The 25481-nt window shown below is 35.3% G+C and overlaps 2 protein-coding genes across 2 annotated transcripts; both read right to left on the minus strand.

Moving 5' to 3' along the window:
- Positions 1-3593: 3593 nt before the first annotated feature.
- On the minus strand, positions 3594-7114 carry LOC132702504 (uncharacterized). The gene is made up of 3 exons (XM_060671169.1): positions 6956-7114; positions 5439-5622; positions 3594-5385 (listed from the first exon to the last, which is right to left on the minus strand). Exons 1-3 carry the CDS (start codon positions 6998-7000, stop codon positions 4907-4909), a joined length of 708 nt encoding a protein of 235 aa, XP_060527152.1. The 5' UTR covers positions 7001-7114; the 3' UTR covers positions 3594-4906.
- A 9070-nt stretch (positions 7115-16184) lies between these two features.
- Positions 16185-18527, minus strand: LOC132702513 (uncharacterized). The gene is made up of 3 exons (XM_060671182.1): positions 18386-18527; positions 18058-18253; positions 16185-16890 (listed from the first exon to the last, which is right to left on the minus strand). Exons 1-3 carry the CDS (start codon positions 18428-18430, stop codon positions 16253-16255), a joined length of 879 nt encoding a protein of 292 aa, XP_060527165.1. The 5' UTR covers positions 18431-18527; the 3' UTR covers positions 16185-16252.
- Between the last annotated feature and the right edge of the window lie 6954 nt (positions 18528-25481).

Here is a 25481-nt window from a genome sequence, read left to right on the forward strand (position 1 = left end):
AAAATGCTGGCACACGTCCATCATAATTTTTTCTCTGGGATTTATTGCAATAAATAGAAAATATGAGACACAACGAGACCTCAAAAAGAATTTTGTTATTTGCTTAACGCCAAAAATACCCATCGTAAGATGGACAGTGAGTAATATTGAGAGAAAATTTATAGAAACAGTGCATGTAAGATTTAGTATAGGGGCAGCTCGCCCAAAAAGCTAATCTACATCCATACAAGGAGCTGAACGAAGATGATCCCGGCCACAGACTACGGTTTTGTGACACTCTGATGGAAATGTGCAACTTAAATGTATAATTGGTAAGATTTGGGTTCAACAGGATGGTGCTCCGCAAGTGCTAGAATATTTAGATCCGGTATTTCGCGGGCAGTGGATTGGCAGAAGGGGGACCACAAAATAAGGCAAATTAGGGATAATTAATTAATAATTAAGGTAAAGAATTCGAGAGTGGTGACTTGGAATTGGCACCTGTTTTTTAACTCATCCTGTATATGTTTCGTTTCGTTTAAATATAATGATTCAGAAGCTACGGATGACACTGTAAAGTGCTCCGAAGCGTGGTAATTTTTAAATTGCGAAAACTTACAAGCTCCACTCTATACGACGCAGTCGAATATTCTACTTCGCTTTCTTGAAATTAAAAAATATTAATATAACGTTTTCCATATTAAAATAAGCCTCGTCCTTTGACGATAATATGAAAAGGATTTTTTTGCTCCTAGCACTTGGGCACTGTTATTTATTTAAACCCTACGTACCAGGCTGATTTCCCGTTTTAGTTTAAGCTCGATATTAAATGCCCCGCTCAACATCGCAACCTTATAGTGGTTTTGAGTTTAATTAGATTTCCATTTTAAAAATATTAATATTAACTGCAAAATTAAAAAATAAACTTGATCTGAACTGGGTCATATCTTTGATAAACCCTCAGTACCTCGAATCGAAATATAAACAATATTAATTTCAAATTAGTTTGATTTATATCCAACCGACGCCAGAAAATTTGTAAATAGTGGCATATTTGGATTTCGAGTAGCATCTACGAGAGTGATCTGATAAATTAACGATTTTAAAATATTGCTATATCTTCCTTAATATGAAAGATATTTTGACGTGGCAGAAATGTTTTTGGTTGAAGAAATAAAATGCCACATTTAAAATTTGAATTCGAAGCTTTGTTTTTCATGTCAGAGTAAAAATGTGATATTTTGGAAGAATGAAGTTAAAGTTTTACAAAGTTTTGTAGGTGACAATAGAACAAAAGGTCCATTGTTGCTCTAGGGGTATGTCATAGATTAATACACATCTATTTAATTTTTATTGAGGGAAATTTCGACGAAACTAAGCATTATTTATTAAGGAAGAGTTTCGCGTAAATTCAGGAATCGTCCAAGGTAGCCATCTGAAATAACTTGTTTTTGGTATATATAATAACCGTTTCAAACAATGCAACATACATGCCAACAATCTAAAAATATTTCGTAAGGTGACCGCATTAAAATACAGCAGTACCTCAATAGGCTTGAAAACTACGGCCAGGTCTTTCTAAACTTATAAAATATATAATGCTAAGCTGCTAAACGTGAGGGAAGTAATAGGTATGGAAATGAGACTAAGAAGAATAGAAAAATAAAAATATTTCTAAATAATAATAGTAATAATAATAATAATAATAATAATATATTTACCAAATAAACATTATTCTACAGTTATTATTATTACATTTTTATAATACGGCAAATATAACACAAGCAAACCCACTAAAGAAATCTCTTGATCGTGAGCAGCGTTTATTAATATATTATAATTTTCCCGCACTTGTAACACAATTAATTATCTATAGCAATACTAACGACCAACGATAGGATTAAAATTATTACCTAACTAAAATCTCGCGCATAAGCGCATTAATTTCGTTAGTTAATTTTTGATAAATATTTCTTGGTTTCATCAAAATTTTGCACTATTAAAATTAAATAGATGTATATTAATCTGTGAAATACCTCTAGAACTTTTGTTCTATTGTCACCTACAAAACTTTGTAAAACTTTAACTTTACTCTTCAAAAATATCAGATGTTAACTCTGACATGAATAACAAAGCTTCGAATTCAAATTTTAATTGTGGCATTTTATTTCTTTAACCAAAAAGGTTTCTGCCAAGTCAAGATATCTTTCATATTAAGAAAGACATGGCAATTTTTTGAAATCGTAAATTTATCAGATTACCCTCGCAAATATGCCAGTATTTACAAATCTTCTGGCGTCGGTTGGTTATGAATCAAACTTGCTGACTTTAAAAATATATATTAGTCAACAGATCCATAATTTACCTTGATGAAACAAGGCTCGATATACATGACACTATATACAAAGGATGGGTTGATTCCACGCTGGGTCAGAAGACGGACTTGTCCCTAACTGCTTGCCGTTGTCTGCAAAGAATATTAAAGATTCTAGCTTGGATTATGATGAGGATTCAATAGCGATTTTTTGAGAATTGGTTTCAAAATAATCTTTTAAGAAATATTCCCAATAACAGTGTTATTGGGAATATTTCTTATATTATTATATATTATTTGATATATATATATATATATATATATATATATATATATATATATATATATATATATATATATATATATATATATATATATATATATATATATATATATATATATATATATATATATATATATATATATATATATATATATATATATATAGTTGAAAAATATGCTTTTCTTGGATCCTTGTATATTTTTTTTTATAGGATGATTCTTAGGATTTGGTCCACAGTGAACAAAACTCACAAATAATTTTAAAACACTGTAATTGTCATTGACGTTTCGACCGGCAACCCAGGTCTTTCTCAAAAAAAATTTATTATTATTTTTTTAAATGTCTATTATTAGCGCTGTTTGTGAAAAAAGAACCACAACATACATCATTGCCAAAAACAATAACGTTCTTGCCTTGGCGTACGAATCACAAATGTATATATATATATATATATATATATATATATATATATATATATATATATATATATATATATATATATATATATATATATATATATATATATATATATATATATATATATATATATATATACATATATATTCACGGATGGAAATATGTGATGACACTAGATTTCGGGATGTCATCCATTCGTTTGTTGAACTCCGACTGGAATCCTGTAGACGTTTCGCCAAAATCTCACTTGGCATCTTCAATGCTCGCGCTCCGAAAACACTCCTAAATTATATGCAATTAAAAAACAGTATATATGTGATAATTTGGTTCAACAGGCTGGGAATACTGTTTTACGTCTTGCGCCTTTATGGCATCTCGTAGATCATTTGTGGAACCAACCGAAATCAAAGCTCGGAACAAAAAATTATAAATTTTATAAAAAATGTAATTAATAACATACCAATTGAGAGCTGGAAAAATCTAGTACAGCACATTATAAAAATTGAGTATTCTTACATTTCTATACAAAATAACATAAATCCTATTATAATTAATGACGACTCTGATGGTGAAACATAATTTGATTTAGACATGTAGAATAAAAATGAAGTTATTTATAGATATTTCTGGCTATGAATTTATTGTATATATTTATGTCATTGTTTTTTCTTAGTGTAATTTAAGTAAGTAAGAATATACACACCTAAATAAACAAAAAAAAATTATTACCAAAACCTTTCAGAATCCGTCCCTTTAATACCTACCGGACACGAATGTTATTGCCGACAGGAGGTAACTTCCATAATTGCCATTACGCGATAAAAGCCAGTACGATACAGGATGAGTCAACGATAGAGTAAAGTGTAAAATTGTTAGGATGCACAATTTAAAATGAAAAATGTGTCTTTAAATCGTCATGCTTTTTTGGGCCACCGTGTATCAATTGTGTATCCTAATAATCTCTACTAGTTTTTTATTGACCATTTTCTCATAACTTTTGAAGGCAACGATATAATGTGGATTCACCCTGTACGTTATAGTAGGTTTAGCGAAGACTCAAGACTCAATATGAGGACGAACAATTGCATAGTAGAGAAATTTAATGAATGAAATATAAAATTCTCCAGTGCATCGTTTGACAAACACCAACATTCAATTTATTAGCAAACAGAGGAAAGTGATTTATTACAAGGACGTCTAGACATCGTTAGACGGAAATGGTTGTAAAGAGTGGTCGAAGATGCGATCCCTGTGGCACCCCTGAAGACATATTTATTTCGCTAGACTGATAATTATTCGCACTCACGAATTGAGAGTGATCTAGATATAATTTTACCACTGATACCCAGATTGTCGCACTTGTATCAATGCAAACTATCATATTTAGACTTGAAATTTCAATAATTTATAATCATGAATCGACGCAAGATTTTAAAATGATGACATTAGCCAGATGACAGAAACATAATTGTGTTTTCGTATTAATCTGAAATGGTATCCTTAAAATACAACTAAACGGCTGCACTAAGATTGTACACAATCCATCCAGAACTTTGTACTTTCACTGTCTTTATCTGATTTTATTACACAATGTTTCACACAGATACATCACTGTGATCCAGTATAAATCAAATAGCACCATGCTTCCAGTTATGATAAAGTAAAGAGCAGTAGCGTTTAGGTCAACAATAAAATGTTACCCTACTGAAAAATAACGGTCTGAAGTTCACACAGCGTTTGGTGTTGATCTTAAGCTGAACTTATCTAATACACTGACACTGATAAATTTATTTTCAATATTATGGCAACAAACATTATCTCAGTTATTACGTTATCAAAATGGAACCGTAGCATTCAAAGGGCATGATTTCCGGAAAGTAGCAGTAAAATACAAATGTTTATTTCGCAAAAATCTAAGCGTTGATATTAGTCTGAATGCAATCCGCTGCAGCGTTAAAGATATCTTCGGCTTGTTGCCGCAAAACCGGCTCTTCGGTTGACGAACACGCGGCTATTTGGTTGCCATAATCTGCCACTTCGGCGATGAACGCCTTTATGGCATCTCCTACGCCAGAAGCTTCATCGGATAATCCTTGAAGACCTTGGACAAGCTGCAATAAGCACAGGTCGCCTAAGAAGCAACTTTCGAAGTCGTCGTCTACTTTCTTAAGGGCGACTTGGAAAGCATCGAGAGCGTCCACAATAACTTTCTGACCTTTGTTTAGGTCGTCAAACTTGGTCTCTTCGCAGGCGTTGATGTCGGTAACAACGTTAGTTAAAGTTTCCTGCGCGGCCGATTTTTGGTCCCTCACGCAGTTGATGATCGCTTCACCAGCGGTGGTGGTGTTTGCTTCCACCTTTGTTAGCAGTTCTCCCAGCTGTTCGGTGACGCCTGCAATAAAGCGCTTTAGAATGGTCTCGTTGTGCCACCCAGCGTAACAGTACCATCGAAAATCTGATCAGCAATGGCCAGTTTTATTTTCAGGAACACTTCGGAAAACCCGGTGATGTTACCAAGAGCTGCCTCATTTAAATTTTTGGATTCTTGCACGAAGTCTCCTAGACCGGTGACGACATTGTGCAGAACAGCTCTCACGACGTCACTAAGGGAAGTGTCGGCTTGTGCGGCCTGTAACATCATTTTTTTATGTTCAAATTGAATTAATTACATTTCGACCAATGGCTCAATAGTTTAACTCCAACAAATAGATAAATTGGAAGAATCAGTCGGTTCCGCGGCTATAGAAATGGTGGCACCTTCAAAATGGCAGGAGCAAAAGTATGTTCTAAATTTTAGTACTATTATGATCACTCAATGCTACCATATAACAACACACCTCCATATAATGGAGGTTGACAAAGACAGCACATGGAGGCTCTGCACAGACCAGGAGCAAACTCCTATTCTTCTCCTTAAAAGTTGCAAGGTCGAATCTCCATTCATTTTGGGGAATACTTATCCTCCAGCGTGTTCAATAAATTCTAAGTATCGTTCTAACAGAATCAGCTTCTTAAAAGTAAAAAAAATCCAGAACAATGAAAGTCACTCCGGAAATAATCATTCCCAGCTCACTTGGAAAGGAAAAATGTACATAACGAAGTTGTGGACGTTAATAAAATAGGGGACACATCGGCATCAAAACAAGCATACAGCTAAGCTCAGAAGATTGCAATAAGCAATAATTCGGAAGTTGAAATTAGTTAATGGTGCTTAGGTAGCCGATATCGTATGCCCACTTTAGTATCAAATTTGCCAAAACTGGTCATTAGAATTGTTGTTGGCAATGGAGGTATTCCATTTTTTGGGAGTACAGCAGGACTTTTATATGGATTAGATGGAAAAAGAGGTGACCAGGTACTGCAACCAAATTTCTGAATGCAAAAGGGATAGAGGTGCCGGAAGTATGTCCTATGGAAAATTGTAGTTAGCTTTATATTAGTGCTTAAATATTTCAACTAAGATATAATATTCGTTCGTTGAGATTTCTATCTTGACAATTTGTTTATTTAATTTATTTACATTTATGTTTCTACAAATAATTAACTTTTTTTGTTTATATCGGTGAACGTCATCATGTTGATTTTCACGAATACTTTATTCTTCGTATCCCATTTTGCTTTTTTACAGAATTCCTCGGTGCGTTGTTTCCAAGTGCCAACTTTATAATTATGGATTTGGCAGGAATTCAATTAAATATGTAGTAAAGTTTTACGATAAATCCTAATTAATGTTAGATCAATTTTAATCAAAATTCAATGCGAAACATATGTGCATACATTTTTTATCATTTTTAGCAATACATAAAAACCCAAAAAAATGAGCTATAGTAAAGGGTTTTGAAGTAAATTAGTAGACATTTTGAAATTAGTAAAGCTCAATTTTGAAACACTATACTAAAACTGAATAAGGAATAATCTTGTTTCTTTATTGCAATTTATTCCTTGGAAAAGTGTTTGCTCACCTGGAAGACCAAGAGGACCGATAGAGCTGCCGCCAATAGTTTCATGTTGCTGGTGTACTGAGCTGATGTTTCTAAATCACATAAACTAATGACTTTTGTCGATTCCCGTCAATTATTTTATAATCAAAAAGGCGCTGACTTATCTTCTTGGATCCACTCACCACAGAGCATTTTCTGAGGTTAAAAATATTGTTTTATCTAATCGAAACAAACAAGTACTGGTTAAAGTCCACGGTTTGCATTATCGTTCGATCTTTTTATGTAAACACTTGGAAAATGAATATATCGCAGCAGGATAAGATCTTGCACTTATCTGATTGCAATCGTAATAGCAATAGTATTTGCTCAACTGGACTACGTAAGGATAAGATATTGCCATAAAATTTGTTTTTTAATTGCGAAAGCCCAATATGAATATGAAACTATTATCAAATCCCCTGCAGAATTATGTCTCATGCGTATTCGAAATATATATATTTTCAAACGTAGATGTTGTTTACGCCATATTGATCTTATCTCGAGAGTTTTGTTTTTGTATTTTTAAAATAAGGCAGACAATAATTTCGCTGGGATATGCTGTAGCTTGCATTTCGAGCAACTCAGTTGTCTGTTCTTAATTCGATTCATGTATCTAATTTTTGAGGTTCGGCTACTTAAGTGGCCATCATAGATCTAAAACATTGTTTTAGGTCTATGTAGCAGTGTAGGAGCCTAACTCAAGATTTTTTGTCCGTAAAGAAGTCTTGAGGCTGTGGATAAATATAAGCGACACCCTTCTCTTAAAAATGCCAGACAGGGTTACTCATCTCTCTCGTGGTGCTCATCAACTGACCTTAAAGTTTAAAATAAACTTATCCAGAGAGCTCTTTGCCTGGCACACGGAAATTTCCACCCTGCTTTGCGGATCTAAAGAAACCATAGAAAGTATTCACTTTGTAATGGCCATTATCGGTAGAGAAAATGAAAAAGTGTGAAATGAAGCAAGTCACTGTTAAACTAATTCTTCTGGTAAGAGCCTATTATAATTATCACTAGCATATATAATAACAGCTCCAGTTTTAGCCATACACTATTAGCTAGGTAATGCTAAAATGCGAACCTCATCCTGAACTTAATTATTTTCCTAAGCAGACATTGAGAAAAATTGTGCTTACCAATGGGTTGAAATATCGACGGCGATAAGCCACGCCATGGTGTCGAGTTGCCAGATCATGCAATCTCGCATTGCATAAGTTCATTAAGAAAAAAAACTGTGTCCTTGGACTTATTGTTTTGTGTTAACAAAATTTGGCCACTAATTCGTTCAAATATGCAAAAAAACTGATTAAGTGATCTTATTATTTTATCTTCTAACACAACTAAAGGCTTCCCCCAACATTAGCAGTCTCATAAATTCAAACCTCAAAAATAGTATGATCCATTAGTAAGCAACAAATTTAAACACCATTGCTTATTTTTATTTATATAATTTTAAACTAATTTTTAAGTAATTTTTTTATATTAAAATCGGCACTAGTATAAAGCAATAGGTTTTTTTCCTGATATGTGTTAATCTACTAGAATTTCGCCCATCCTCATCAATTTGTTAGATTGGTTGCTGGTCTCCTCTGCAAATGAATGGGTTCCCTGTTCGGGATCTAATAAATCCCGATCTAATAAATTGTTCATGTTTTGTGGTATGATCAGTTACGTAATTGACAAGGACTTCACTTGGTTATCATCTTGACAATTTATAAAATTTGGCTAATTCTTTCCGGAACGAATTGAAGAATCGGAGTATTGATGCTTATTTCAGCAATAGGTTTTATACTCCGGTTATATTTGCACCAAAGACGCAGAGGAAACGACTCCATAAATATTTATTCTTGACAATTTTTCAAAAATATACAGGGTGCGCCGCAAAAACAAAAAACTGAAAAATGGGTCCCCCTATTATTGAAAATTGGCAACAATTTCAAATCTGTGCAATACTAAAAAACATAATAAGTACTCCAAATTTGCAGCTACCGACTTCAGACTTGGGAGAGAAGTAGAAGTCTGGACCCGCATTTAGACGTTAAATTTGGAGCAATAAAATAACGCCAAGTATTTTTTTAAATGTTTTTTTGTGATTATTTTGGGACCCAGAAAAACACCGCTATAACTTTTGTTGCACGCATTTTTTCGATTATATAGAAGGTGTTTTAGTTCTGGACAAAAACCTAGACCCTGAAAATTGTCCTTTTAGAGAGTAAATTATTAACCGTAAATCAAAATTCGTACAAACAATAGCTAATCTGTTCAAACAGTGTTATAGGCCGTATCAAGGGCTACGGCCGAGATATTTGAAAAAATCCAAATTAAAATCATCATTTCTCCTCCTCAATCTAGACGTGATGACGTCATTTACCAAGTACTGCATGGTTTCAGAAAGCAAGTAGTTTTTTGAAAACCATTTACATTGGAAAAATTCGAATATCAGGATACTAAGGATATCCAGGGCTATAGCCTCCATTAAGAACATTACAATTATATACAGGGTACCTCGTTTGTGGGCAAAAAATTCTAATAGATCCTAGAAATTTCCGCTTTTGTAGGTAAATTATTGGCGATACGTGAAAAAATTTTAAAGATGTGATAATTTGATATGAACAGTATCGTAAACTGTGTCGAGACAGAGTTTAAGGTTTCGTCTATAATACAGGGGGCCCGAGATATTTGAAAAAATATAATTTTAAATTGCAACGACCAGTCCAAATTTTAATATTTACTTAAGTTTGGCGTAACTTTGAAGTTCCAAGAGATATGAAGGACACTTTATACATGGTGTATTCATAATAAAATAACATCGATTTTGCGAAAGTTCCATAGTGGTCCGGAGGAGCATGATAGAAAAACAATGCATCTCATCTCATAAGCGAAGCGCCTTCTTTTTAAAATAAAAAGCTGATTGCCGCTATTTGCGACGAACTTGCACCGCCTAGCAATGATTTTAGTTTCAGGTTTCGTCAATTACACAGAGGGCGAGATATTTGAAATATTTGAAATATTCGACAACGCTTTTCTTTGTGCAAATTTTAATATTTACCGATGTTTGCTGTAACTTTGAAGTTCGACGAGATGTGAAGGACATTTTATACAGGGTGTATTCGCAATAAAATAACATCGATTATGCGAAAGTTCCATAGTGGTCCGGAGGAGCATGATAGAAAAACAATGCGTCCTTCTAGGACAAGAATAAGCGAAGCGCCTTCTTTTAAAAATAAAAAGCTGATTGGCGCTACTTGCGACAAACTTGCCCCGCCCAGCAATGATTTTTCGAAAATCGATGCAATCGAATTTTTCGAAAGTATCTGCGCACGAAAAAAAATTTTAGATCTTGGTAATGGTAGGTTCTACAGGATCGCCGTTGGTACAGAAATGATCACCGTCGAAAAAAAAAAGTGTTTTGTCTGTTTGTCCGTTCTCCGTTTTGCGTTCTCCGTTCTCGTCTTTTGGTTTTTCCTGAATAACTTTCGAACCGTTGGGGCTACAAAATTGAAATTTGCCTCCTTTTTAACCTTCCACGAAGCACATAAGCCTTTAAGAAATGGCCCAGATCCGACGCCGGTATCCATCTTTTTTTTGCGATTTTATACTGTTTTTTGGACCATGGATTGGACACGATAAGTTTGGCATATGCATGCAGCTTTGCCCCGTGACGGAACCTGTTGGGAATGGGGGGGCTGGGGGGTCGTCGGGAAGTATTCTAAAAAAATAAAAAATCGGGCGTGCAAGTGTCTACAAAAAATATCATTTTTCAAAAACTGTTTACGTGACCAAAAAATTCTTGATTCAGAAGAAGCAGCAGAAACTTTTTATTCTTGACGATTTTTCAAAAATATACAGGGTGCGCCGCAAATTCAAAAAAACTGAAAAATGGGTCACCTAATTATTAAAAATTGATTATAACTGAAAGACTATGATTCAGATGATTCAGGTCTCATTTTCTTTTATATTGCGATATAGCCCGCATAGACAGCAAAAACTGTTGTATTTAGGGTTTTCACCTATTGTACAAGGTGTTCCCGATATTCCGTGCTAAATGAGAAATGTGTTAAGTGTCCTAATTTTGCAGATATCAACTTCAAATTTAGAAGAGAATTAAAATTCCGTGTCCCCATTTAAACTCTAGCAATTGGGCGCAATCAAATATTACGTATTATTATATATTAAGTATTTTTTAAATATATATGATTTTTTTTTAAATTTTAGCTTCCAGAAAAATGTTTTCCTCCATAATTGTAACAACATAACATTTATTCAGGCATTTTTAAAATAAAATATCCTAAAAATTTCCGTTTTTGTGGGTAAATTATTGGCGATAAATGAAAAACCGTTATAGATGGGATAATTTTATTTGGACAGTATCGTAAACCGTGTCGTGAGAGAATTTCAGGTTTCGTCAATTATACAGGGCGCGAGATATTTGAAATATTTGAAATATTCGACAACTCTATTATTTGTGCAAATTTTAATATTTACCGTTGTTCGACGAGATGTGAAGGACATTTTATACAGGGTTCATGCACAATTAAATTACATCGATTTTGAGAAAGTTCCATAGCGGTCCGCAGGAGCATGATAAAAAAACAATGCGTCCCATTACCACACAAAACCGCGAAGTTATTTCCTTTTATAATAAAAAGCTGCTTTGCGTTGGACGCTACGAACTTGCACCACCCAGTGACGATTTTTCGAATGCAATCTTGTTTTTATTGCTGCTCTACTTCCCCTTCTGAATTTCGTATAAAATTGTAAACATCCGAAACAATTTGTTTAGCATCCGAAGACAAATGGATTTGTTTTTTAATTTACTGATTCAGTTCGTCTTTTAAATTGTCATTAGGTCCGACTACCTTCTCAACTAGGTCTTCAAATTCTGCGTTGTCTTGTCTTCTTCTAACAGGGGAACACTGCGTTATTCCTCGGTCTCCACTTTAAATGTTAAAAAACTGGAACCTTAAAAAAATGCTTAGTTTTAAGATTTTAATAAATATTTATCTGTATTCCTATGACCTAGCTTTATCTACCGTAAATATAATCTCTAATCTTAAAAAAGACTGTTGTTGTTTAAACATCGAAGAGCTATGTAGATGTCACAAAAATACAAAAAGAAGAATGTTGTACAGGTACTTGAACTGTCCAGTGACAGCAGACAACAGTGTCAAAGCTCGAGAATCAGGTACATAATTGCTTACTTACTCGGAGGATCAAATAGCTCCGTAATTGCAATTGTAAAAATATAAACTAGGCAGCTAGAAATATTTATGACGGACCATACAATCGCAGGTGGTGATGTCACCCAAGGCACCGCCTGAGGGTACGAACGATAAGTTTGTTTACACAGATGCGGGCAATTACCGATGAGCTTGCTTGAAGAATAGTTCGATTTTTTACAATGGGTAGTCAGTCTGTTTGTGCTCGTAGGCCAAGCGATACGTTTTCCTGTCCGAGTTTTCAACAAACATACTTCGCGAAGAATACGATTATTTCATTGTTAACAGTGCAGCGGCGGCATTTTTGCGCTCTATTCGAAAAGACTGTGTGTTAGTTTTAGGGGACTATTGGTGGACTAGTAATTACGTGTTAAATTAAGCTAAGAATAATTATTGAGTGATCAGTGACTGCAAAAAGTTGATATGTAATTTAGATGCTTATAGACGTTCGTGAGATCAATGGAAGCAGTTACTTATCCAGGCTTTCCCTGATCATCAGGACTTTCCGACAAATCTTAAAAATCTCATACTCAGAGTTAAAAATCCAGAGGAAACTACTACTTTGCAAAGCACCAGATGTTGAGGCAGTGCCAAATAACCGGTAAAAATGCAGTCGCTATGTTAATAGACGGTATTCCTGATAAAACCATTCAATCTGGAGCAAAAGTTGGGAGGTACGTTTCTCCAGCGGACTTCTATCGGGAGTATTTGTCGACTCTGGACAATACCAAATACCAAAGTGCACACACAAAAGAAAACACAATTTCGCACAGAAACCAGATGAGAACAGATCAGAATACCGAGAAAACCAGTCAAAACCAGACTCTAAACGAAAAGCAAGTGGTAAATGTTATAACTGTGATGAAAATGGTTATATGCAAACTCACTGTCCTAAACCAAGACAAGAATGTTCTCTCTGTAAAAAAACTAGGACATCCAGTTGAGAAATGTTTCAGAAACAAAAATAACCGTCTCAAACCGAACGAGCACAAAACACTAATCTGCGATACTCAAAAAAAATATATAAATGGATATTCGTTTAGGGGATTAGGGGGAGTAGTCGCAATCAGAGAAGCAGATGATGAAGTATACTTTAATGGTTTTGCCGGAGGAAGATCGAAGGTCTCGGGTATCGCCAAAGTGAACCTGTGTATGTTGTGCCGGATCATCTTCATACTATGTCTATTCTGATCGACAGTTCAGTTTTAAGCAATCCAGAAGTAATAACTGTGGTCAAGAATTGCAATGTGCGGCTATTCACCACGAAAATTGCGGACCTTCCCGAAATCGATGAATTGCCTATTAATATCACGCTCAGAGCCAAACAGAAGGTGGAAATCCCCACCCACCACGTAGGATTTGTGACATGTTTTACTACTAATGAATACGACGGTGATGTCGACAAACGTCAGTCATTCCAACCTACCAAGGAATATGTGATTCTCAACATCAATCAGAGTGGCCACAATTACGATCTTAAATATGTCCGAGAGTCCGCTGATTTTTGCGGAAGGTCAGATCTTCTTACGGGGTGTTTCATGTATCGCAAAAGACACAGATAATCGAGTTAGCATAAATAAATGATTGTTTCCCTCAGAATATTGGTGAATTAGGAATAATAAAGGGGGTAGAAATGGCTATTCATTTAACCGACAACAAACCAGTGACTTACAGGCCCTATCATCTGTCATTTAAAGAAAGAGAAAAGGTCCGTGACATGATAAATTTTCTCTTATCTGCCGACATAATCCAGGAATCTATTCCGCCCCCAAGCCCCATTATTTTGGTCAAAAAGAAAAACAACAAGAATGTGCGTAGTTTTTCGTGCGTTAAACGCAAAGACGGTAAAGTGCTTAAGTGCTGCTAATTCTTCACTACTTTATATATGGCTAGTAGGTACCACCACATGCCCATGGCAGAGGACTCGAGGCAGAAAACGGCTTTCGTTACTGCGCAGATGGGCAGCATGAATATCTTCGTATGTCTTTTGGTTTGGTAAACGCCCCGGACATGTTTGAAAGAACGATTAATAAAATTTTGGGTGCTATGAGGTTTTCTGCGGCATTAGCTTATATGGACGACGTGCTACTACCATCTACAAGTTTCAATTCCGGCTTGATCGCTTTTGCAGATGTACTAGAAACTTTCCGAAAAGCTGGCGTTACGTTGCGATTGGAAAGTGCCAATTTTTTCAAACCCATATCGACTACCTTGGACAAGAGATTAGTGCAAGTGGTACACGGCCCGGTATTATAAAAATCCAAGCAGTAAAGAATTTCTCAATGCCCAAAAACGCCAACAACATTCGACAGTTCGTTGGCCTCTGCAGTTATTTTGGAAAATACGTGAAATCGTTTGCCGAAATTGCACGACCATTAACTTCTCTGACAAAAAAAAATGTTTTATTAAAGTGGGAAAAATATCAAGCCGATGGATTTGAAACATTGAAGAAAATCTTAACAGAAAGATCAGTACTTGCTATATATGACTAAACAAAAGCGGAAACTGAGGTCCATACGGATGCTTCCAAATTCGGACTTGGTGGGATTCTACTACAAAAACAAGAAAATGGTAGAGTAAAACCCGCTCAATATTTCAGTCGTCATACCACTAAGGAAGAAGAACGTTACCATTCAACACACACACAACACACTTCAAAGATTTCGAGTTTACTTGCTTCGAATCGAATTTTAAATAATAACAGACTGTAACGCACTGAGAACAGCAATGTCAAAACGAAATCTTATTGATCACTCAGGAATTCAAGTTGTTAGTAGAATATTGGCCAGGAACTAAAATGGCACATATTGATGCTTTAAGTCGTAATCCTGTCGAGGACCCTAAACCTAACAATTCAGTTATAATGCGTGATGATTGGATTCTAGCTGCCCAAATAAAGGACCATCGGGGGAAGTATTTATTGGAAGTATTGTCTAGAAAACCAACTGATTCTGATGACAAAAAAATTCACAAAACTATGAAATTTAAAACCACAGGCTGTATAGAAAACTACCCGATGGAGCTAAATGGTACGTTCCGAATGCTGCAAGACGAGTGGTAACCATTTATCACCACGACAACCAAAGCCATTTCGCCACTGATAAAAATGTGGCGAGCATTAGTACCAATTACTGGTTCCCAAGAATGAGAAAATACGTTTTTCGATACATTTCTGCATGTTTGCCATGCGCCTACAATAAAGCTACCTCTGGCAAGCAAGAGGGGTACCTGAATCTAATAGAAAAAGTAGCAGTACCACTGGATAACATACATATTGACCAATTAGGCCCTTTTATTAAAATCACAAAGGGGAACTGTTACCTAATAGCCGCTATCTGTGCCTTGAAAGAATTCCTATTTGCCAAGTCTGTAAAGAATACACATGCAAAGCAGTGATTAGCTTCCTAGAGAAAATTGTATTCCATATTTTACACAAAATTTTATTTATACAAAATCTTTGTTTCATTTTTTTTACAGCAGAAAATCGCCGAGCAGACAAAACACGCCGAACCCTTCTGACTGACAAAAAAATGTAAACGTGCAAACTTACTGAAACTGTGAACATATATTAGGAATATGTGTACCAACATACGTAGCTCGCCCAATTACAATAATAGCCTTACTTTTTGAACACACCTGATATATCATTTACAGCACTGTAACTCAAGAAATAAGGCGTCACTGTATCCGCGATATGAAAAAGAATTTACAGTTTCCTTTCCTTCACTTATCAAAATTTTCATAGACTCGCTAATAGGTAAACTGCTGTAGCTTCGGCGGCAGCTTGTTGAATTTCGTTGGGCGTCCGAGTAATATGTTCTGCGCTCTCTTTACTGATTTTTGGGTTTTTAGTTTTTTTCATGCTTGTGATCAAAAAATTATAAATGTGAATTTTGAGTACGAGTATCTTCAAAATTCAAGCTTTAGCTAATATCTATGAAAACCCCTGCACCCTTGATTCGTGTATAGTTGAGTATTTTGGAGGAAGAAGAAGAAAAAACATTTTTTCAAAATCGTGTATACGATAACGACAATTAACTATTTATTAATATTGCCCGTTTCAACTTTGTTGGGTCGTTGGGCTGGGTGGCGCTTCGCTTGCTGGTGCTTCGCTTGCTGGTGCTTCGCTTGCTGGTGCTTCGCTTGCTGGTGTTTCGCTTGCTGGTGCTTCGCTTGCTGGTGCTTCGCTTGCTGGTTGGTCGGTTGTGGGTTGCTGGTTGTTGGAAGAAAAGCTGTTTTGAATGCAAGCAGCGGCGTTGTTGAAAACGTCTTCCACACGCTGCTGCAACGTGTCGTCTTCATTTTGGGCACACACGGCGGCTTCTTGCGCGAACTCAACTACCGTGGCGATCAAAGATTTGAGAGCATCGCCGAGTTGATTGGCATCGTCTCCCAATTCGGACAAACTTTGCAAAAAAGAGAGCAGGCACAGGTCTCCGAATATGCATTGTTGAAGATCGTCGTTTATGGGTATCAGCTTGTCTACCAAAACGCCCAGGGGTTGGAGCACCGCGGCTTGGGCATCGGCCAGAGTTTTGAGGTTTTGGTTTTCGCAGCTGGTGATGTCGGTGACGGTGTCCACGAGCACTTGGTGAGCGTCTTCCTTTTCCGCCTCCACGCATTGGATTATTACCTTGCCTGCGTCGTTGGCATTTTCGCTCACTCCGGACAGGAATGAGTTAAGCACATCTGTTACGCCTGTAGGATCGCTAGTTAGTGGAAATTTTGACAGAACATCTTTAGCAGTTGTTGTGAATGTGCCAAAGGTATCGGTCGATGGTTTAGATGGATTAGAGGTTTACAGAGGACCGAAAACAGATTTTTTTGAAAATTTGAGTCTGCTCCTCTATCACGTATTCATTAAGCAACTAATACAGAAAAGTGAACAATTTGGCTTAAAACTGAACATTAATTAAACAAATTATAGGAACATCAGTGAAAAATTGCCTCCAGTAAGAAAAAGAACCCCAAGGATGGCATTGAATGACTATGTGTGTTATTTATTATTATTTTTATTTTTATTCCTATACCTATTTTCGAAAGATGAATTGTTTTGATTAATCTGGTCTATAGTTGCCTAAAATTAACAATCTTAACATACACACAAAAGTGACCAATTCTAATTAACCACAAAATATTTAGAAACAATTAGAAATTTCCATTAGTGGTGTTCAACTTAATATTTACTAAAACATTTCGTTAAAATGGGACAAAATAATTATGTACTTCCTATTTTGTTGTTTTTATCAATTTCTATTATTAATTATCTTACATGAAGTTTGAGTAATGTTTTTGCGACTGCGACAACTCATAAGTTAGGTATAAAACTTTTGGCATCTGTCAAAAACTAACCAACACTTCTAGATTCCTACTGCGTCGGTTTTTGCTGAGTAGAAATTATTGACGTTTCGCCAACCATCCTGTTGGCTTCTCCAGAGCTTGACTGAAACTCGCAAACTCAGTTTTAGTCAAGCTCTGAAGAAGCCAACAGGATGGTTGGCGAAACGTCAGCAATTTCGACTCAGCAAAAAGGAAGTTTCTTTGAAAACTTAATAATAATAATACCATATAATAAATTTAAAAAACACTATATAATATGGCATAAACTTGTGAATTTAGTGTGGCATTTTCAAACTGCAACCAAGATTTCAGCCTCTCATAAGTTCAAATGACAAATTAAACTAAAGTTTTTATGATAAAATGAAAAATAATGATTTTTTTTTAGTTATAATAAAATATAAGGCGTGGAGGAATAGAAGAATAAATAAAATTCTTAGAAAAAATGACTATTTTTGATCCTTGGTTATTTTGCTCCACTTGAAGCCGAAGGCTATCAATAAAATTTTATTATAAAAATGTACTTGCCATCGAAAATTTGGTCGGCGATTTTGATTTTCTGTTCCAGAATATTCTCGGTAGCCGCCGTGATGTTAGCCAGGATTTCTTGGTTTTGCTTTTGTGCATTCTGCTCGAACTCACTCAGGCCGTTCACGAACGCGCTGAATAGGGGTCTGACAACGTCTCCGATGTCGAACGGCGTCACACTAGCCGATTGGGTGGCCTAAAAAAATGCTTCGCGGTTGATAATCATCAAAGGATTTGGTTTAAAAATCAATCACTCAAAGTAGCACTCCTTCATCTTAATTTGTAATAAAATTCTTTTATGGCTTAATTTTCTTTAGCAGTAGCTTACCTGGAAAGCCAAGAGGGAGGTGAAAATCGCGACGTAGACTTTCATTTTTGAGGTTCCGCCTATTGGTTACCGCTTAACTGAATAAAACATTCAAACGGTTGCACAATTTATAGTTCCCAATATTTTAAAAATAAACTTTGAAGTGTTCTATTGAGTAGCGGGTTTAGATAAGATTTCGTACTAAGAGACGGTAGCTTCATTAATTCACGTAGCTTTACAGAATCCGATTTTTGATTCTTCGAAACAACTCCCAAAATTAAATAATAATAGAATCTGCATAAGGGAAAACTGAAGAGGTAATGTAAGAAGACTATTCTTACTTTTTTATAAAACTTCTGGATTCCTCCTGCGTCGGTTTTTGTTGAGTGGAAATTGCTGACGATTCGCCAATCATCCTGCTGGCTTCTTCAGAGCGTGGCTGAAACTGACCAACGCAGGAGGAATCCAGAAATTTCATGAAAAGTATTACAGTGGCCTGTGAAAGTTTCTCTGAAAAAAAAAAGATTATACTTATATCTTTTTCTTATGCTAAAACATCACTACATTCTATAAGTTGAAATTAAAGGCTAAGCTTTTGACTTTCAAATGTACCAGTTTTTACATTTGACATTTAAGTTAATTAAAATTCGGAGCGTCAACTTGCTTAGTTAAGACATTTTTCGATTCCTGGTGTTGAAGTTATTCTGAGCTAACTTGCCCAGATATTCCAACCAAAACCAAAACCGCATTTTCATTGCTAGTTTTTTTCGGATATACTAGCCCGTAAGAGACACTAAGATAATATTATCTTTTGATTACGTTTGCTGCTACAGAGAGAATATTATGTACTAGTTTATTTTTATATTGATTGGCAAATATTATGTATCCGAATTTTATCTTTTTTGACATCAACTTCGTAGGTGTTCGTACTCGATTACTTGGCTATTAAGTTCATTTGTGTTACTCCTAAGTTTTATCGATAATACTTTTTTATGTGAAATATGCGAAAACGTAAATTTTCTGGAAAAAATCGATGTTTCTCCCTCCGGTCAACAACTCCGGTTGGTGAATGAATGGTGCCATTTGGTTAAAGGTTCGACCTCAAACTCTAATTCCTTAAAGCTAGTATGTCCGATGATTGAACCTTAATGGTTGTCGTTCTTCATTTTGCTATTGAAATTATTAGTAACTTTTTGGGCGGCTTACTTCGGCAATGTTTTTCTTTATCCATTATTTGGAGCCTGTACAGATAATAAGAAATAACATTTTGCCAGACTAATTTCAAAAGACTTACAACATACGGCGAAATAAGTTTTAGAATTTAAATCGCAGTTAATCATTTTCTTGGTCGCTTTTAATATCAATTGGATGTTGTTTCAGTTGTACAGTTTTCTTTTATACTATTTCCGTTATGTCCAACAAATATTTCTTGTTTGACGACTCAAGTTTACTTTTATTAAGTTGTAACGATTTTGTACAAAATATAATGCGCGCACCATGTCAGCAGTTTCAATGAATGTTTACATACAATATGTTTATTAAACTCAGAATTCTTGGGACTTTCTATTCTAAAACTTAGGTAGTTCTTCAATCTTTTTTAGTATTTATGTTTTTTTGTACAGGGTAATTCATTATATTTTGACACCCACCTACAGGATAAATTTTGAAAGATCGAAAAACAAGTGTAAATACAAAAGTGTGAAGATTTTTGCTCTATTATCTTATGGCAATGTCAGAAAATCACAGCAACAACTTTTTTTTTAAATTTAATGTCCTATATACTATTAGTTTAAATTGTAGCTCTTTTTGACATTTCATTTAGTCGTTTTTGAGGTATTTCCGTTGGAAAATAATTATCATTCGATTTCTGGACAACAACCATATTATTTAAAAATGGTCAAGTCTGTCAGATAACTCAGCTTAAAAGGGAAAATCGACAAACACATCCGGGTAGAAGAGTTCCCTCAATAAATACAATTTAAAATGCAATTAAACAATTTGAGGACCGAACTAGTGTCACACGGAAGACCCGAACAATAGAAAGAACTTTTGATGAAACCTCAATATATTATTTTAATTTCGAGCTAAATTATTATACTCTTATGGCACTTGACATCATGACTTTGAGTTCCACTTTCTTAATTTTTATATTTTATATTTTTTAGAAAATCCTGAATATTCTATAGCTGACTTAAAAAAATTATCTCAAATGTGCAATGTTCCTTCCAATTCAAAATTTAACCAAAATCTAAACAGAGAAAACCCTGATTTTAGCACCTCGTGAATTAATAGAAAATTGAAAGGAAATATTGTCTTATGTATGGAAAATAATGGAGGTTATTTGGGAGTTGTTTAGCATTAATTATTGATATTGTTATTGTTTGAATAATATAATTTTATCATTTAGCGTTTTTCTTCCTCAGTATACTACTTGTCAAAAGTAAAACAAACAGAAATCGAATGATACTTTTAAAATGAAATATCTCCAAAACGGCTAAATCAAATGTCAATAAACTACATGTTTTTGAAATAAAAAAAAGACCTAGGATTTAAGCTAATAATATATAGGGAATTCTGTTTTAAAAAAATAATGTTGCTGTCATTGTGACAGCTTGCGATCGTCGCTTCTTTTTTCTGACATTTGCATAAGATAATTAAGCAAAAATCTTCAAACTTTTGTATTTACACTTTTTTTTCTATCTTTCAAAATTAACCGGTGTCAAATAATGGCGAATACTGTGTAGTCGGTGAAAAAATGGCAAATATTAGAAATATACGATGTTTTCACAGGAAAATATGCAAATATCGGCAGTGATTTCGGATACGTATCACTTTTCTTTAGGAAAACATAATCTAAACCTAGTCCTATAGTGGGAGTTCTAGGCTTAAATACGTTTTTATAAATTAATAGTCAATCAGAATTCCAGAATATGATTCGTCAATTACGAGCTTATTGTTATTTTAATCTTTAAAAATATCTTGTAAAATAATCTGAGTTTATGGTTACGTATAAGGATGTTCATACCAATTGGTGCCATAAAGAATTATCGGTCACATTTTCCATTGCGATAAACATTTTTTTAAAACAAATTTAACCCACGCAGGACAGCAGGGGGTGCAAAAACTATAAATGTTTTGTTCAAAACGAAATTAAATAAAATCCAAAATGAGACCCTATTCTATGTCAATTCTATGTCTTGCGCATCCACTTGTGTACGTTGATTTAAAAATTCCGATTATACGCTAGATTTGCCAAATTTCAATTATATTCACAATCTTATTATGAACCTAATCACTTTCGACAAAATAAACAAAGCGGCGATATATTTGATGACAAAATTAGTGCGTATTTTTTGGGTAAATATTTACTTGTCGACATTGAACTATTTCAAAAAGTTTCAATACGTAGATTGTGTAACAATTATAGCAATTCGAATAAATCAATTAAAAAAAGTATTACAAAAGAAGGAACCGAGTTCACTATTATTACTCAATTATTTCATTACTACAAGTTGAATATTTCGCATCATGTTAAATTGGTGAGAATTTAAGAATAGGGATAGAAAATGATATGAAAAAATGGAAGACCCGATTTCAGCTCACAATGGATGGCAATGGACATATGTTTCTGGCTTGGGTTCAAGATCGATTTAATGAAATCAAGAACGGAATCTGTCGTTTTCAATTTCGCATGAAGCGTGCGGTCTAGTTTGCAGGACCATAACAGTTGGGGGCAGGACTGCAGTTACTCGAAACTATTGTTTCCTGCAAGGTTACCGGACATCGCCTGTCGAACATGTGTGGGATGTGATAAGTAAGAGGATGAATCGATTGTCACAACTTCCATGTCATGGTAGAGTTACAGAATCTGATAACGTGGAGGTGCAACCCACTATCAAATTCCTTTCAAAACGTAATCAATATTTATGGCAACTAGTTGTCAAAATATAAATACAATATCCCAAAATATACGAGGTGTGTTCAAGAAGTAAGGTGACTTTTGTAATTTGGCGGGCTGCGTACATTCGATCCTCAATATATTTTTTGTTAGGTTATGTTTTGTATGTTCACAGTTTCAGCCAGTTTGCACGTTTGCTTTTTTTTAAAGACGGAAACATTAGGCGTGGTTTGTGTGCTCGACGATTTTCCGCCGTCAAACAAAAATGAAACAAAGAATTTGCATAAAATTTTGTGTAAAAAAATGGAATACAGTGCTGCAAAACACTTGAAATGTTGAAAAAAAATATTTATAAGTGGTTCAAGCTGATACTAGATGGTCGAGAAGATGTCGATGACGAACCTCGCTCTCATGAACCTCGGACTGATGTAAGCGTTGAGGAAGTGAAACGAATGTTGTTAAACAATACTGGAATCACTAATTGAGAAGTGGCTGAAGAGCATCTTTATTGGGCATGAAACGTGTAGCAGTAAAATTTGTTTCGAAACTGCTTCATTTTGAGCACAAGGACCGTCGAAGAAGCATCGCTCAAGAGTCAACGTCAATGGGTATATAGTTATGGCGTTCGAAACCGCAGCTCAGTCGTCCCGGTTCAAGAACAAGACCGAAAAAAGCACTTCACGTTCGATCAAATGTCAAGGCTTTACCGTTTGTGTGTGTTTGTGTTACTGTTTTCTTTGATTATCGTGGCGTAGTACACCAAGAATTTATACCACAATGTCGTACGGCTACCTTGAAGTTAGGCGCCGTTTGCGAGAAGCGATGCGAAGAAAACGTCCATAATTGTGGGAAAAAAATTCATAGATTTTGTATCACGATAATGCATCTGCTCAGTCATCGTTGCTTGTCTAACTTTTTGGCCCAAATCAGAACTGCAAACTCGCTACACCCACTATATTCACCCGATATAGCACCCTGTTAATTTTTCCTGTTCCCAAAACTCTAGATAGGATGGAGGTTTAGAACGACTGAGAAGATAAAGAAAACATGGCTGGAAGAACTAGGCTATACCAAAATGTGCTTCAAGGATTGGAAAAAATATTGGCTCAGGTGTATTCTATCTGGGGGCTGGATTACCGTGAAGGGCACAACAAATTTTGATAAATAGTTAAATACTATTTGATAAAACTTAAAGGTCCCTTACTTTTTCAACACACCTCGTATACTGTATATTCTATGTCACATATTATATAAAAATTTGAGGGTACTTCTATATATATCTCAACGAGCGTTCTAAAGACCTGGTACCTTTGGTACCTTGTAATGGTATCATGCAGATCTGAATGAACTTGACAGGCTATATTCTACTAAATTTCGATATCCACTCACATTATTATTTAAGAATTAATTATTAACAATTCACATCTACGAAAAACACCGTGTAATGGGGAAAATAGGGGACAGGGGATCTATTCTTCTTCTTATAGTGCCGTGACCGTTTAACGATCGTTTGGTATCAGGCTGGCCACCATGATGTTCTTCTCCTTCCAGGGCCTCTCTTGCTATTCACTTTTCCTTCTATTATGAGGTAGAGTATGACATACTTTTCAGGGTGACGCATAACATGTCCAAAGTATTCTAGCTTACGCTGCTTGATGGTTAAAATTATCTCCGGATGTTTGTTCATTCGCTCTAGTACTACTGCGTTATTCAGTCTATCCACCCAGCTGATCTTGAGTAGACGACGGTATATCCACATTTCGAACGCCTCTAGACGCTTGATGGTCGCGTCAGTGAGTGTCCATGACTCCATCCCATATAGGAGAACCGGAAGTATGTAACACTTAATTATTTTCATTCGCAGTTTCAATGTTAAATTATGGTTACAGAGAACTTTTTTCATTTTTACGAATGCTGCTCTTGCTTTTTCTATTCTAATTTTAATTTCATTAGATGGGTCCCATTTATCGTTGATGTTGCTGCCCAAGTACGTCAACCTCCCAACTCGTTCCAAAGGTGCACCTTCCACATATATGCCATCATCCTGAGGTGAGACATGTTTACTAATGATCATATATTTAGTTTTATTAACATTTAGTTGAAGTCCGCACTGAGCACACGAGTGTTCTGATTCATCGAAAATTGCAGATCTTCGTTGGTTGAAATGATTTGCATCCCTGACGCACCTCCCTCTTGATCTTCATATCATCGCTGAGATGCGGTCCAATTCTTATTACTGCTTTTTGATTCTAATACAAATTTTGAATAATTGGGAGGTACCTGGTATCTAACCCAGTCCTTTTAAGAAGTTGAAGCAGTTTATCGTGTTGTACTTTGTCAAGAGCCTTTTCAAAATCAATATTACATAGATATATATCCTCGGGCATTATTCCAGCGTTATATACAACGTTGAAGAGCTCTGTCATTGCTTCTATTCCTTTATCTTCCAGCAGTTTAACTACTTCCGTTCTAATTTCATCTGGGCCCGGCGCCTTTCCTGTCCTTACTATTTTGATAGCTCTTTTGACTTCCCCTTTACTTATTGGTGATCCAGTGTGCGACATGTTTTCAGGATCAGTTTGGAAATTTCTATTTTCGTCAAATAATTCCTGAATGCATTCTTTCCATCTCTGCAACTGTTTCCGTCCTGGTCCTCAATGACACCGTTCAGTGTCAGTCGCCTCGATCCAGTTACTTCCTTTATTTTCTTGTGTATGTGAAATAAATCATGTTTTTTCTCCATTTCTTCAATTTCTTTACACTCTCCAGCATGCCAGGCTTCATTTGCTTGTCGTATCTTCCTCCTAATTTCTGAGTGGATTCTCCTATATTCTGTTTCGTTCTTGTTTTTGTACTGTCTCCTCTGATCCATAAGACGCAGTATTTCTTTCTGTCATCCAGTTTTGTTTTGTTTTCTTGGATTTTTCTTCTGAAAGCTTCTTCTTCTGAATTTCTTTAAAAATGTTTTTCGATTTATTTCACATTTCCTCAACATTATCTTCTGTAGTTCTAATCGTTTGCATCTGTTCTTCTAGGAGTTGTGACACTTCTTCTCGTACATGCACGTTGTTTAATTTATTTCTGTCAATGTTCGCATTTCTGTATTGAGTCTTGTTCTTGGTTTTCTTAAGTTGAATTCTTATTTTGGCTACGAGGAGATTGTGATCTGATGATACGTCGGCTCCAAGGTATGTTTTCACGGCTTTAGTAGAGTTTCTA

The sequence above is a fragment of the Cylas formicarius genome, unplaced genomic scaffold, assembly GCF_029955315.1.
Source record: "Cylas formicarius isolate icCylForm1 unplaced genomic scaffold, icCylForm1.1 PGA_scaffold_5__7_contigs__length_24384050, whole genome shotgun sequence".
Lineage (NCBI taxonomy): Eukaryota > Metazoa > Arthropoda > Insecta > Coleoptera > Brentidae > Cylas > Cylas formicarius.

What these genes read in the sequence shown, in the direction of transcription:
- LOC132702504 (XM_060671169.1), bottom strand. Translation starts at nt 7,000, where the DNA reads ATGAAACTATTGGCGGCAGCTCTATCGGTCCTCTTGGTCTTCCAG. An exon ending in CGGTCCTCTTGGTCTTCCAG is followed by an intron (nt 5,623 to 6,955) that starts GTGAGCAAACAC and finishes ATGATGTTACAG; the next exon opens with GCCGCACAAGCCGACACTTC. An exon ending in TGCTGATCAGATTTTCGATG is followed by an intron (nt 5,386 to 5,438) that starts GTACTGTTACGC and finishes GCTTTATTGCAG; the next exon opens with GCGTCACCGAACAGCTGGGA.
- LOC132702513 (XM_060671182.1), bottom strand. Translation starts at nt 18,430, where the DNA reads ATGAAAGTCTACGTCGCGATTTTCACCTCCCTCTTGGCTTTCCAG. An exon ending in CCTCCCTCTTGGCTTTCCAG is followed by an intron (nt 18,254 to 18,385) that starts GTAAGCTACTGC and finishes GCATTTTTTTAG; the next exon opens with GCCACCCAATCGGCTAGTGT. An exon ending in CGCCGACCAAATTTTCGATG is followed by an intron (nt 16,891 to 18,057) that starts GCAAGTACATTT and finishes GCGATCCTACAG; the next exon opens with GCGTAACAGATGTGCTTAAC.